Source organism: Hippocampus guttulatus, chromosome 5 (assembly GCF_054856545.1).
Source record: "Hippocampus guttulatus isolate MCC_2025c chromosome 5, RoL_Hgut_1.0, whole genome shotgun sequence".
Lineage (NCBI taxonomy): Eukaryota > Metazoa > Chordata > Actinopteri > Syngnathiformes > Syngnathidae > Hippocampus > Hippocampus guttulatus.
In genome coordinates this window covers 596,590-608,827 of record NC_141265.1, presented here as the reverse complement: position 1 = coordinate 608,827, position 12,238 = coordinate 596,590, and the positions used below count along the sequence as shown (strand labels likewise).

General features: G+C 52.0%; 2 protein-coding genes across 4 annotated transcripts; both read left to right on the top strand.

Moving 5' to 3' along the window:
• Positions 1-363: 363 nt before the first annotated feature.
• Positions 364-2,403, top strand: shld3 (shieldin complex subunit 3). Of its 3 annotated transcripts, none has more exons than XM_086111165.1 (3): positions 364-438; positions 1,087-1,580; positions 1,744-2,403. In XM_086111165.1, the coding sequence occupies exons 2-3, from the start codon at positions 1,113-1,115 to the stop codon at positions 1,945-1,947; spliced, it is 672 nt and encodes a 223-aa protein (XP_085967291.1). In that variant the 5' UTR covers positions 364-438; positions 1,087-1,112; the 3' UTR covers positions 1,948-2,403. The 3 variants fall into 3 exon arrangements, with proteins under 3 accessions (XP_085967291.1, XP_085967292.1, XP_085967293.1); XM_086111166.1 differs by lacking the exon at positions 364-438 and adding an exon at positions 445-650; XM_086111167.1 differs by lacking the exon at positions 364-438 and adding an exon at positions 661-996.
• A 948-nt stretch (positions 2,404-3,351) lies between these two features.
• Positions 3,352-11,299, top strand: LOC147204497 (phosphatidylinositol 3-kinase regulatory subunit alpha-like). The gene is made up of 17 exons (XM_086111087.1): positions 3,352-3,854; positions 4,736-5,187; positions 5,854-5,983; positions 6,066-6,158; positions 6,640-6,714; positions 6,786-6,902; positions 7,354-7,555; positions 7,815-7,897; positions 8,544-8,655; positions 8,731-8,829; positions 8,902-9,082; positions 9,347-9,472; positions 9,544-9,686; positions 9,951-10,127; positions 10,206-10,280; positions 10,361-10,531; positions 10,622-11,299. Exons 2-17 carry the CDS (start codon positions 4,996-4,998, stop codon positions 10,809-10,811), a joined length of 2,166 nt encoding a protein of 721 aa, XP_085967213.1. The 5' UTR covers positions 3,352-3,854; positions 4,736-4,995; the 3' UTR covers positions 10,812-11,299.
• The last annotated feature ends 939 nt before the right edge of the window (positions 11,300-12,238 follow it).

Below are 12,238 nucleotides of genomic sequence, written 5' to 3'. Positions count from 1 at the left end.
GTGTTAAAGTTTACGTTCACGTGTAATTGCGTCGTTTAAACCCCAAGTGTCATTTAAAATACTCTCGTCTACATGCAATCCGAGACGGTGTCGCCGTGGTCGATTCCGGTACCGCGAGACTCCCGAGATGTTGGTAATAGCATTGTATTAATTACCCGGCGGTCGACACGAAGGTCGGTACCTTTTGTTTGTATTTACTTAATACACTGCGACCCATTCAAAATATAATTAACACGTTCGGCTGTCATCTTCTGGTTCGTGACTACTGAGAAGTTACCCCCGTTTGACATTTATTTCCAAGCTTTGCTCGGCTACTTAACAAGCCGAGGTGGGGGTGGGGGTGGGGTCTCGCTGCGGGTTCGATGAAACTATCGCGAGAGACTCCCGAGATGTCCGCATTGGCTCGCAACATTCAATTTCACGACGGCCAACGGGAAGGTATTGTACTTGAATGGTGTTTTTGCCTCGTCGTGTTTATCGAGTGAAATGTACGCCCATATTTAACTGTTAACGTCTGCCGTTTAAATCTCGACAGTCCCGAGATGACGTTGAGTTTGCAACATTTGCTCTGGGACCGACCCGAAACAAGCACAACACTACATAACAGACCGGATGCTTGAAGTTAACGACATAGCGTCACCCCATGACTGGTGAATTGTTCCTTTCATATTCGAGAGTTACCGATTCCGAGCGGCTCCATACGTGCTACATCATTACATCATTTTAATCGCTGATGGTCCACTCGTCTGATTGGTGCGCGGGGATCGTTTCCCATTCAGTGACGGTGTGGATGTGGATGGTGGGGGTCGAGTGGTTGTTTCTCTCAATATGTGCCCTGCGACTGACTGGCGATCAGTCGAAATCAGCTGGAATCGTCTCCAGCGTCCGCCCTCCCGCGATCGTAGACGGGATACACGGTGTTGAAAATCGATGGAGGGATGGATAGTATCGATGGTCTCTGTACATGCTACGTGATAGTAGTGGTGGTATTCAGAGGTGAATTAACTCACTTACTGAAGCCCCACGCGCCAAAAGTACGGCCCGGTGCTGCAAGATTTACACCGTTTGAACATTTTGTCGTTTCAGCATGTATGTGATGAAGATGAGGCGTGATGATGGAGGATGTGGTACTTCACCACCGTCTCGAAGGTTCTGACGGGCTGAGCGCTTTAATTGCAACCACAGAAAAGCTCCTGGAACCTTTCCCCTGCCGCCCTCCTCCCGTCTTCACGCCGTGGTTCTCGGACTCGTCAGCACGACGGCCTCCGCCCATCAGACCAGCCAAACGCGCTCCCGTCATCAACGCGGCATATGTCGAGTGCCGACCGGAGGCTTTAAAAGAAGGCGTTGGCGGAACCACAAATTTGCCCTCCGTTGTTGACAAGAAGAGCGCGTCTGTCGCCGCAGCGGCGGTCAAACGGTCCTGGAGCGTGTCGGCTTCCAAAAGTGTTCGTCACCGCTCGCCATCGCTCTCGAAAGGCTTCCGACGCGCCTTGTCCGAGCACGCGCTGCACCTGCGCCAGAGGGCCAAGTGGGTCATCAGTCAGCACAACTGCGGGACCGCACGAGACATCGAACAGGTACAAACACGGCGGCCGTGCGCGACGTCGGTGTCTTCGAGGGCTTCTCCGCAAAGCAAATGACGACGACATCACCCAAGACAAGTAGTGCTTGTTTTCCATGTATCCCGGAATGACGTCACGGTGATGTTTGCGAATCCTATGTCTCGCTCGCCCGCCGCAGGTATGGCAAGCTCTGAGCAAAGCCGGCCGGCGCGCCGGCTTGCCCACGTGCAACGCCAACATCCAACGTGAGCATGCCGAGATCTGGGTCTTCTGCGACGTGGCGTACTCGGAGCAGGTGGGCCACTTCCTAAAGGAGCGTCTGCAGCTGGCGGGCAGCATCAGGCTGCACGTGCACAAGCTCGGAGATGTCTTTCGCTTGTAGCGCTGACTTCTCACAGCCTTCTCGTCGCGCTGGTGACCCAAAATCTGTTCGGCATGTCATGGATGAAGCACGTGACACAGGAGTCATCTTGTGTTGAATGTGATGCCGTTGAGGCCGTTCCCACTTTATCCTTTCATAAGATAAGATAAGATATCCTTTATTAGTCCCACACTGGGGAAATTTACATGTTCACCCAACTTGGATTCCCAAAGTTTGGCTTGATTTTCAAAGGCATATTTTTCCCATGGAAATGTCGATCAAATTGGGACATGAGTGGTTCCAGTGCATTTTAAACACGGACGGGGAAAAGCACATAACGTGGTCCCATATTCCTGATGTCATGAATTAAAACAGGCCATTTTAACGTGGAAGTTATGCAGATCAGCTCCATTGTCAATGAATGTGTATTTTTGAACAATAAAGGAGACTATGAAGTCTTTTTTTCACAATTGAAAACAGTTTTCACTTTCCGGGTGTCTTATCAAATCTGGCATGATTTCATCAACATACCCCAAGGATCAAGAATGACATTTTTTCAAGAGTGTGGAAAACAAGTAAGCACCCAAGCTCATGAAAGCATTTTAGTGATGAATGGACACAAGGCCAAAGTCACACACCCCGCGGCGCCAGCAACAGCAACACAGAGTTGGCGATCGTTCAAAGTAAGCCCATTCTTTTCTGAAACATTTATTTTGTGCAATGAAAGACTGGTTGTTCCCCCCCCCCCCCCACACCCAATTTTGCTGCTGTAGACTGCAAATTTCCCCAGTGTGGGACAAATAAAGTTTATCTTATCGTAATGAGAGCAAATGGCCCTCGAAAGTCACTTGCGGTCTCGGTTAATGGATGCAGCATTTTATCATCAAACCACGTACTGTACATTTTTGGGTAAAGTTGCAAAGTTGTCCCCCCAACCCCCGTAGTGTAATCATCTGAAGCTAATCCTGGTAACGCTGTTTGTTAGCAAACGATGCAGCTCTGCTTACCTTATGAGCTCAACGCGATCATTAATCCTTTTAGCTCGAGAACTTTGGCCGGCCACGTTATTGCGGGAGAAAATATGGATGGGTATAAGGTTCATGGAAATTATCCTCACGATTATGCAACAGTGGGACTGCACAAGGGCTCACACCTTTTATGAAGTCTTGACATAAATTCCTTGTACATCTGGATCATTTTCACATGTGTATGTGTAGAGAAAGGTTTTATTGATTGAAATGAACCCTTTCCTCCGGCGAAGCATCCCAGCGGAATGATCTCGTGACCGTGGCGTCTTCGTGACACCCCCACGCGCGCTCCTTTGTTGCGACGCAGCCTCAAGCTTGACTGGAGAGATCTGGGTTAGCGGATGTGACGTCAGACACCCTACCCGACTACCGACGCCTCACGAGACAGATCAGACGTGAAACACGGAGTGAACATTCGACACATTGTTGACAAAAGGACAGATGTTGCCGCGTTTTAAAATTACTAATTTTGAAAATAAGACGCGATTGGTCGACAGAGCACCAGGCCTCCCGCGTGTGCGCGTTTATTTTTGAAAGTCACAAAAAATGACAGGCAGACAAATCTCTCTATCCACGTACACATGAGTAATATCGATATGATACATATAGGTATAAAGTTGTGTCACGTATTTAAGTATATTTTATCTTTCTGTTCGTTATACGTAGTCGTATTGTGAAAGTCCCAGCCGGATGTGCTTCGTATCTGCGGTGGTCCGATTCGAATCGCTGTCTTCCAAATCCAGTCGCGACGACCACGAGCGAGCAGTTTTCAAGTGAAAATAAACCAAATTGCCGGACGTTTACGCCCCTTTCGGTCACTTTCTGTCGTGTTCCGCGCTCGCCGTCGTGTCATGAAGTCCACTTTGTGTCCTGCTCGACGCTCGCTGGCGAATTAAAAAGGTGAGGAGAACAGTGGCAGCAGCTAACAGGCTAAGCTAACAGAGGCAGGCATTGTGGTTTCCTGTTTTCCCATTTCGTCTACTTTCTCGCTCGTTTTGCGTCGTTTTCTCTCGAATTATTGATTTCAACCTTCAAATGATCCCACTCACTGGGGTGCATGACGCGTAGCAGTCCGAAAGACAGTTAATCATATGTTCGATTTAAGTGCACGTCAAAGTTGGTCAGCTGACGAGTGACGTCAAAATCTTTGCGTCCAGAACACCAACACCAAACAAAGAATAATTCACAATTCGGAATGATTACAACTAAGAATTCAGAGCTACAGTCGTATCTGTAATAAAATAAATATTGTGAAGTTATTCTGTTCTTCAAGTCCTTAAAAAAAGGGGGGGGGTTCTCTGTTGAAGGGCAAGCACGAATTTGGGATTCTGAGGGGGTTTGGGACAAAAGAAGCACGTTTCAGTGGTCTTCTAGTAATAACACAATAACATGTCGTAATTGACAACTCTGTATTAAAAAAATGATGGGGATGTTGCAAACTGAACGGATATTGGGACACTCTCATAAATCGTAACACATTCAACACAGCGCTCATGATCCAATTGCTTTTCGAATTGAGGAATTTTATTGGCGGTATGAAGGCAAAGTATTGTAAAACAGTCAAACGTTCTGCTTGGAATTCATCATTATTGTTGTGAGCCTGAACGGACCCGCCCCAAAAATATTTTTGAAAATATCAGTGATTATATATTTCATTGACATATTGATCGGCTATCAGACTTTTATTCTGCTGAATATTGAAATTGGCATCAGCCTCAAAAAAATGGGTCCGACTTTGCGATGAGTGCACTGTCATGACCTGACTTCCGGTCTTGTTGCAGGTGTAGCAGATGTCGCCTCCGCCCCAGCTGAGACTCCTGTTCATGAACGGAGGCGGAGCTCGCTACCTGGCGCTCAACGGATGACACGACACTGAGCGGACATGGAGACGGGGGAGACGCCATATTTTCTCCCGCGCCGTTCTCCGCGCTAAAGTCTTCCTCTCAGGCAAAAGCTATTCTCATAATTGGATTCAGGGACTTTTTTTTTTCCCCCTTCCCCCATTCCTCGCTTCGCTAAGCCATAGCCGCCCGCTGCCATCATGGCGTCGGAGGGCTTTCAGTACCGCGCGCTGTACGACTACAAGAAAGAGCGCGAGGAGGACATCGACCTGCACGTGGGCGACATCCTGCTGGTCAGCAAGGGGGCGCTGTTGGTGCTCGGCTGCGGCGCCGGCGCCGAGGAGCGACCCTCTGAGATTGGATGGCTGCCTGGCTTCAACGAAACCACGCAGGTAAGGGGGCCGGCGCCATAGCAGCCACGGTACCCAGACAAAAGAGGATGTACCAACCGGCCCCTTTGGCCGAACGGGAGAGCCGTCGTTTATTCACCGCTGCCTCTCACCGGGAGAATTGTTGAGTGTGTAAACCAGGGGTGGGCAAACTTTTTGGCTCGGGGGCCGCATTGACTTTTAAAATTTGACAGAAGGGCCAGGTCAGCACGAGCTATGGTACATTAAAAAAAAAACTGCATTTGTTGACAGTCCATATCAAACATCAACAGAACAAAAGCATGAAAGTACTGTATTAATATACTTTTTTAAAATGACGACAGTGTTGTTGATGACCTATTTTAGCCTGTGCATCGCTGCAGATGGGTTGTGATCAGACCAGTAGAAGTAGAGCGATACAGAGGTACGAGGTGGTCGAAAAGATTGCCCCGCCCCCCCGTGTTCTGCAACTTCAAGTCAATGCGCCACCTGGCGGTGAAATGCCTGTCATTACAAGTCCAATTGAAATGAATGCAATCATTCACATCGAACCTTAATTGTGGACCGACCTTCGGCGGGCCGGATTAAAAAGTCCAACGGGCCGGATTCGGCCCGCGGGCCGTAGTTTGCCCACCACTGGTGTAAACTATGAATATTTAGAAATGGCTTCATGCACTGTGCCCCGGACAGGAAAAGGGCGACTTCCCGGGCACCTACGTAGAATTCGTAGGTAGGAAGAGGATGTCGCCGCCCACGCCCAAGCCCCGACCGCCCAGGCCGCCGTCGGCCGCGTCGATGAGGACCGACTCGGAGTCTGAGGGTGGGCGTGCATGCGCGTGCCGCCGTCGCTGCCGGGCGTGCGCCCCGACGCTGACCCGTGCTTGCTTTTTGCTCGCTCGCAGGGGTCACGCTGCCAGATCTTCCGGAGCACTTCGGACCGCCCGACACGGCCCCGCCCCTCCTCAGCAGACTGATGGAGGCCGTGGAGAGCAAAGGTGCGCGCGGCGGTGGACTTTCTCCTTGCCGTAGTTCACTGAGCGTACGCGGGCGGGCCTGTTGGGGTTGCGTCACATTTAGGAGGGCCATTTTTTAAATATTTTTTTTTGCCGGCTTCACCCCCAACTCAAAAGTTTATTTCTCCATTGTTTTCATCTCACTAAATAATTGCTCAATTGCACCCATGTCAATGAGTTAGAGTGCACAGTCGTGCACGCGGTCAAAACGCGTACGAGCTCGAGTCACAGCCAACGCTAGCAAAGGCGCGCAGTCGGCAGATGATGCGCGCTCAGCCTTCAGATGCCGACAGACCGCCCGCTAACAATTTAGTCCGGAAAAACCTCACAGGTCGTCCTAATTTAGGCGTCGCAGGCTCACGTTCAGCTCGTCGCCGTCTCGTTCTCAACGCGGGCGTCGACGAAAACACCGCGTCTTGCCGCAACCCTTTCAAACCACGAGACTGTGTTGTGTGGCGTGCAGGCGCAGACGGTCCCGGCTTGTACCGGGGCGGTGGCGGAGGAGGAAGTTTGGACGCCAGGCAACTGGCCCAAGCCGGTGAGGAAGCGCCGAGCGGGCGGGGGGAGAGCTCCCTTTGCCAACTTTGCGCCACGTTTTTGTTTTGGCAGAGCCGGAGCAGATGGAGGTGTCGGCCCTGTGCGACGGGGTGGTCCGCTTCCTGCAGGAGCTTCCCGGGCCCGTCCTGCCGTCTTCGCTGCAGGACGACATGATCCGCGCCGTGCAAGGTGCGTGCGGCGGCGAGGCTGGATGAGCCGCCGTGTTGTTGTCTCGTGGTTGCCGACTTGATGTGATTTTGGAGTGTTTTTGTCCTGCCTTTTGACGTGTTTCTCGACTATTTTGGAGGGTGGCTGTTAGGGATTTCTTTTGGTTTTGGGATCTTGACTTGGTTTTTGGCTCATTTCTTTGTTGAGCTTTTTCACGTTGTTGTTGACGAGGATTCAAATTGGTTTTGTGGTCTTTTTTTAAAATTTTGTACATATACGTGGTTCTTGACTTGTTTTTCGTTTCGGACACACACACACGTTGTTTTTGTCTTGTTTTTTTGTTATTTATCGACGTGGTTCCTGAACTTAGATATGTTTTCTGACTTTTGTCCGTTTTTTTTTAGTCACTATTTGCGCTGCCCGGTCTCGTGTCAGCCCGCGCGCTCACGCCGCCGCTGTTGTCCACCCTCAGAGGTCCGAGACCCCGAGGAGTGCGCCCGGGTTCTGCTGGGCGTGGCCAGCTCCCCAACGTGCGCCGCCCAGTACGGCCTGACCCTCCTCAGCGTGGTGCGGCACCTGGCTCGACTCGCCGCGCATGCCGCCCGCAACCAGCTCAGCGTGAGGGGCCTCGCCGAGACCTTCAGCCCGCTGCTTTTCAGGCAGACCGCCGCCGGGTTAGTCCACACACACACACACAGACGCACGACAGTTTTTGACTCTCGTTCTGAACCGTTATTGGCCTCGGTTCGGTCTCTAAAGGGTTCACCTTTGCACGCCGTATGACGCGTTTTCTTTTTGTGTTTAATTTTTTTTGTCAATGCGCCGCCGGACTGTGCCAAAAATGAACGCATCATATTCATTTCGATTGTGGTTGCTCTGCTAGGTTGGTTTCAACCAAATCGTGAAATGTGACTTTCCTTCTTGCCCTTTCAGGTGTGAGTCTGGCCCGGATCCTCTGATTCAAGTTCTGGAGGTTCTGATCAGTAGCGAGCTCAACGTGAACCAGGCCGCTCCAGGTAACATTGGCTCCGACCTTTCTCCCCTCTCAGGATCGCTGCGAGCGCTCTTTGTCGTCGACGTGTTGCCTTGTCCGTCGTGTGAGTCAGAGAATCGAGTGAAGATGTCACCTGTCAATCAAGAGGAAGCCAGAGCGGCACCGTAGTGGTCAGAAACGGCGAGCTGAGTCCATAATTGGACGCTTCCCGAAACGCTGACGTCATCGTTTTGCCGCGGGGGGGGGGGGGGTTGATGTTGCCGTGGCGATATCACAGGGTCACGCGTTCGAGGTCAATCGAGCATACAACCAATGAAACTTTTAAACATGATAACTTTGAGGTTGTTGATACTCTATCGAGGGGACAATTTGCATTCTTCAGCCACGTGACGCCAATCTCCGGTCTGGCTTCCAAGTTCTCGGAAGACGATTTGAAGGCCAGGTCCTTCGACGCCTTCAATGGCCCTTCCTGTTAATTATAAATCAGCATGTATTGTATTGTAATTGGGACACGGCCTTAGTTTAGCGAGTCTTTTGTTGAACTTCTCAGTCGACAGCGGTTCTTAACGGAGCTCTTGACTCGGTTCTATCCGGAGATGTCGCCGATCTCGGCGCTTTGGTGTTTCAACAGCAAAACCGCTGGCGCGGCTTCTCCGTCTTTGTTTCAGCTTTACCTCCCAAACCCGCCAAGCCGTCAGCGTCGGCGTCCGCCGGCGAGTGCGCGTTCAACAACGGCATGGCGCTTCACGACGCCGAGTGGTACTGGGGCGACATCTCCAGGTAACGCGCAGCGCCGACCGCGCGGACGCGCGCGCCGAGAGACGCTCGCCGCCAGCGCGCCGCTTCTCGTGGCAGGGAGGAAGTGAACGAGAAGCTGCGGGACACGGCCGACGGCACCTTCCTGGTGCGCGACGCCTCCACCAAGATGCACGGCGATTACACCCTCACGCTCAGGTGAACGCCGGCGGCGGCGGCGCGGCAACGGAGGGCGCGGGCGAGTCTGACTTGATTGTGGTGCGCGGCCAGGAAGGGGGGCAACAACAAGCTGATTAAGATCTTCCACCGCGAGGGCAAGTACGGCTTCTCGGACCCGCTGACGTTCAGCTCGGTGGTGGAGCTCATCAATCACTACCGGCACGAGTCCCTGGCCCAGTACAACCCCAAGCTGGACGTCAAGCTGCTCTACCCGGTTTCCAAGCACCAGCAGGTACGCCCGGGCCGTGCGTCCCGGTGCCAAATCTCAACCCGCCCGTTTGGGCCGATCTCAGATTCTGAGATTCCCTCCTCCCCTTGGGAAAACTGTTGGCACTTTCAGAATGTTAACTTTTTCGAATTGCGCAATCACCTGAAACCAAACGGTAAACATCCCGTCCTTCAAAAAAAAAAAAAAAGTCGACGCACATCAAGTCATCGGCGTCCTCTTGCCACCTACCGCTCCCGGACCTCGCACCCTTGTCGTGTTCTCTTTCAGGACCAGGTCGTTAAGGAGGACAGCATCGAGGCGGTGGGCAAGAAGCTCCACGAGTACCACCTGCAGTACCAAGAGAAAAACCGCGAATACGACAGGCTCTACGAGGAGTACACCAGAACTTCTCAGGTACGCGCACGCACGGGGCTTCCCCCGTTTGGCGGAGGTCCGGGATGGTGACGCGCCCACGCCGTCCGCAGGAGATCCAGATGAAGCGCACGGCCATCGAGGCCTTCAACGAGACCATCAAGATCTTCGAGGAGCAGTGTCAGACTCAGGATCGCTTCAGCAAGGAGTACATCGACAAATTCCGCCGCGAGGGCAACGACAAGGAAATCCAGAGGTGGGTTGTTGCCGAGGCAACCGCCAGCGTAGGCCCGAGGGATGTTGCCATAGAAACCTGGCCCGTAGCAAGAAAGTGCGGAGATCAAGGCGAGCAGCGGCTCGTGCGTGGGCAACTTTATCTGCTGGCTTGTTTCTGCTAGCATGTCGACGAGCGTACGCGTCTTCGCCAGTCTCGCTCTTCGATGGAAGCCATAAACTGAAGCGCGAAAGCGCCCCGCGCTGCGGGCTTGCTCCGCGTCACCTCTCGCCGCTGTCCCGTCAGGATCATGGAGAACTACGACAAGTTGCGCTCGCGCATCAGCGAGATCGTGGACAGCAAGCGCCACCTGGAGGTGGACCTGAAGAAGCAGGCCGCCGACTACCGCGAGATCGACAAGAAGATGAACAGCATCAAGCCGGACCTCATCCAACTGCGCAAAACCAGAGACCTGTACCTCATGTGCGCCACCGACTTCAGAGCCGACACGGACGCCGCTACGTGACGCTAAAGCTAACCTACGCGCGCGCGTGTATGCAGGTGGTTGACCCAGAAGGGAGTCCGGCAAAGGAAACTGAATGAGTGGCTTGGACTGAAGAACGAGACCGCCGAAGAGTAAGTTTGCTCACACAGAGAGCCATGTATGATGCGCCGCGTCTCTTACACTGTATCTCTGCGGCGCCGATGGTCCCTAGCGAGTACAGCATGGTGGAGGACGAGGAGGACCTCCCTCACCACGACGAGCGTCTGTGGCGTCTGGGCAACATCAACCGCGGTCAAGCCGAGTCGCTGCTGAGAGGCAAAAAGGACGGAACCTTCCTGGTCCGCGACAGCAGCAAGCCGGGATGCTACGCCTGCTCCGTCATGTACGCGTCGCTGACGTCATTTACGAGTTTTCCCCTGGTCCAGTCTGTGTTTGTTCATGTTTGTTTATGTGACCACGTGCGTCTCTCCAGGGTGGAAGGCGAAGTGAAGCACTGCGTGATCAACAAGACGAGTACGGGCTTCGGCTTCGCCGAGCCGTACAACCTGTACGCGTCGCTGAAGGAGCTGGTGCTGCACTACCAGCACACGTCGCTGGTGCAGCACAACGACTCGCTCAACGTCACGCTCGCCTTCCCCGTCTACGGCCAGCAGAGGCGCTGAACCAGCCAACCCCCCCCTCCCGTTTCTTCGGTGTGGCTTCAGCATCAGTCGCTCGGGCCTCCTCGCTCTATCGGGGTTTGAATTGGTCTTTGAAGAGCTCTTTCGGTCAATTCCCGGATGCTGATTCGAGAATGAGTGAACGATTCCCCCCCTCCCCCGCAGCCTGCTCCTTGTGGCAGAAGTTGTGAAATCGCTCGGGGACCCCCTTGGTCTCTCCACTCACGGCTGACTTTCAAAATAAAGGTACTGAAGCGGCAAAGCTGCATTGTGACATGCGGACGGCAGCATTCCAAAGACTTTCCTCCAGGACTCAGGTGCTTGACTCTTCCTCATTTTCCATTCCCAACCAGGGGGGGAAGCGGAGGAGGATGAAACATTTCAACTTAACTTCAGTATTTTCCTTCACACTCTTATTTTGAAATTATACAAAACACTTTAAAAGTTACAAGTGTTTCCGCACTTGGGATCAATAAAAATAATTTTGTCCATTCGTTTGTCAATTTTGTTGTCCTTATCCCTTTTGTCACTCTTATTTTTTTGATACTCGTTTGCTGCTTGAAGGTGTTTTGTCATCCACTTCCTTTTGTTTGCACTTATCCTTTCTTTTTCCTGTTAGTCCAGGGGTCCCGAACCGCCGGTCCGCACTGCATTTGGTACCGGGTCGCACAGAAAGAACTTGCCTTAATTCCGTTTTATTTATTTCGGAATACGAAAGATATTTTATTTTGAAAAATGACCGGATTCTCCGTTCCATCCGTCTGTGTCACGCTTGACTCACGTCAAACCACGCTTCTGCGTCACGTGACCGATTACGCTAAAAACAAAACGGAGGTCGCAAAATGAGTTTTAAAAAACTGCTGGAGATCGCAAATGACGGCGGCCTTAAAAGTACGTTCGAGACAACTGGATTAAAGTTATGGCTGAATACTCTGAGATCGCCACAATAGCACGGTTGCTATTTCCGACATCCTACCTGTGTGAGGTGGGAGGGTTTCTGCAGCAACGGCGGTTAAAACAAAATGGCGAAGTAGACTCGACATGAAGCACACACTTCAGGTGTCATTGTCTCCTATTACCCCGAGAAGGGACCGTCGAGTTGCAGAAAATCAAGCTCGGGGCTGTGGTGAGTCGTCATTTTCACGCACTTTGAATTTGCGTTGTATCGTATTTTGAAGGCATTAAACATGACCATAGCGATCAGTGTTGCGTCCAGATTAGACGCTCCTTGTGTTTATTATTATATTTCGAAAACACCACCGTTTTCATGCAGCTCATACCATATTGTTTTTGTTGTATTAATCCGCCACATCTTAAATGCCGCTCCCTGAAAAGATTGTCTGACCTAAACCCGTCCGTGGGGCAAAAAAGGTTGGGGACCCCTGTGTTAGTCTACCGCTTTCTCTTTTTTGTGGTCTACTTCCTGTTTG